The sequence below is a fragment of the Empidonax traillii genome, unplaced genomic scaffold, assembly GCF_003031625.1.
Source record: "Empidonax traillii isolate 1590-97213 ecotype Southwest subspecies unplaced genomic scaffold, ASM303162v1 scaffold4881:size9125, whole genome shotgun sequence".
Taxonomy (NCBI): Eukaryota; Metazoa; Chordata; class Aves; order Passeriformes; family Tyrannidae; genus Empidonax; species Empidonax traillii.
Window position 1 is genome coordinate 6,637 of NW_020960074.1, and position 2,043 is coordinate 8,679.

Consider the following 2,043-nt stretch of genomic DNA (forward strand, 5'->3'; position numbering starts at 1 on the left):
AGTGCCGGGAGCACCGGACGGGCAGCGCGCGCAGCGAGGGCTACTACCCCATCAGCCGGCGCGAGAAGGCGCGGTACCTGCACCCCTGCCCCGCCCCCCGCCCCGACCCTGACGCGCCCCCCGACACCCAGGTGAGCCCCCGGCGCCACGGGGACCCCCCGTGCCCCCTCTCCTCGTGGCTCCCGTGCCCACCCCGTCCCCGTCCCCGTCCCCAGGGCCCCAACCGCGTCCTGTCCGAGCGGCGCTCGGAGCAGCGGCGGCTCCTCAGCGCCATCGGCTCGGCCGCGCTGCCCGACAGCGACCTGCTCAAGCTCAACCAGCTCAAGGTGGGCTCTGGGGGGCTCTGGGGAGGGGGACTGCACCCCTGGGGTGGGATGGGGGGCTCTGGGGAGGGGGGGCTGCACCCTGGGGTGGGACAGGGTGGTCTGGGGAGGGGGGCTGCACCCTGGGGTGGGATGGGGGGCTCTGGGGACGGGGGGCTGCACCCTGGGGTGGGACAGGGGGCTCTGCGGACGGGGGGCTGCCCGGTGACGCGTCCCGGTGTCGCGGCAGTTCCGGAAGAAGCGGCTGCGGTTCGGGCGGAGCCGCATCCACGAGTGGGGGCTCTTTGCCATGGAGCCCATCGCGGCCGACGAGATGGTCATCGAGTATGTGGGGCAGAACATCCGGCAGGTCAGGACCCAGCAGGGCCCCACAGCCCCCCGGGGCGCCCCCAGGCAGCTCCCACCGCTCTTGGTGACCCCCAAACACCCCCTGGTCACCTCCTACCACCCTTGGTGACCCCCAAACACCCCCTGGTCACCTCCTACCACCCTTGGTGACCCCCAAACACCCCCTGGTCACCTCCTACCACCCTTGGTGACCCCCAAGCACCCCCTGGTCACCTCCTACCACCCTGGGTGACCCTGAAATATCCCCTGGTCACCTCCTACCACCCTGGGTGACCCCCGACCGCCCCCTGAAGCAACCCTGAAGTACCTCCTGCTCACCTCCCACCACCCTCAGTGCCCCCCAGTTACCCCCCTGGTCACGTCCCACCACCCTCGGTGACCCCCCCCGTGCCCCCCGTGCCCTCGCAGGTGGTGGCAGACATGCGGGAGAAGCGCTACGCCCAGGAGGGCATCGGCAGCAGTTACCTGTTCCGCGTCGACCACGACACCATCATCGACGCCACCAAGTGCGGGAACCTGGCGCGGTTCATCAACCACTGCTGCACGGTGAGGCCCCGAGGAGGCGGGGGGGGAAATGTCCCCAAAACGGCCGGGGAGGGCCCCACTGACCCCTCCCCGAGGAGGCAGGGGGGGGATGTCCCCAAAACGGCCGGGGAGGGCCCCCCTGACCCCTCCCATGTCGCCCCTCCCCCCAGCCCAACTGCTACGCCAAGGTGATCACCATCGAGGCGCAGAAGAAGATCGTCATCTACTCGAAGCAGGCGATCGGCGTCAACGAGGAGATCACCTACGACTACAAGTTCCCCATCGAGGACACCAAGATCCCGTGCCTGTGCCGCACCGAGAGCTGTCGTGGCACCCTGAACTAGGGCGAGGGGGCTCTGCTGGGGGGGCCACAGGGACCTCGGGGCTGGCGTTTGGGCCACGGGGGTTAACACGCGGCCGTCCTGGTTGGCCCTTGGCCTTGAGGGTTGACCCGCGGCCGTTGTGGTTGGTGTTTGGCCACCAGGGTCGGTGTTCGGCCACCAGGGTTGACATGAGGCCACCGGGGTCGGTGTTTGGCCACCGGGGTCAGCGTTTGGCCACCGTGGTTGACGTTTGGCCGCCAGGGTTGACACGTCATCGTCGTGGTCGGTGTTTGGTCACCACGTTTAATGTTTGACCACCAAGGTTGACACGAGGCCACCTGGGTTGGTGTTTGGCCACCAGGGTTGGCGTTGGGCCACCACGGTCGAGGTGCAGCTGCAGCCGTTGGCGCGAGGACGCCGTGGTGGGCAAAAGGGGCCAACCTGTGGCTGACGTTGCCGCCGAGGTTGGCGTTGTGGCCACCGTGGCAGTTGTGGGAGGAGGCCACCATGGCCGATGTGAGGAT

At 69.2% G+C, this 2,043-nt stretch overlaps 1 protein-coding gene across 1 annotated transcript; it reads left to right on the top strand.

Annotated features, from left to right (window-relative positions):
- The first annotated feature begins 6 nt into the window (after positions 1-6).
- Positions 7-1,575, top strand: LOC114073002 (histone-lysine N-methyltransferase SETD1A-like). The gene is made up of 5 exons (XM_027910807.1): positions 7-131; positions 216-326; positions 553-672; positions 1,080-1,217; positions 1,367-1,575. Exons 3-5 carry the CDS (start codon positions 613-615, stop codon positions 1,538-1,540), a joined length of 372 nt encoding a protein of 123 aa, XP_027766608.1. The 5' UTR covers positions 7-131; positions 216-326; positions 553-612; the 3' UTR covers positions 1,541-1,575.
- Positions 1,576-2,043: the final 468 nt, after the last annotated feature.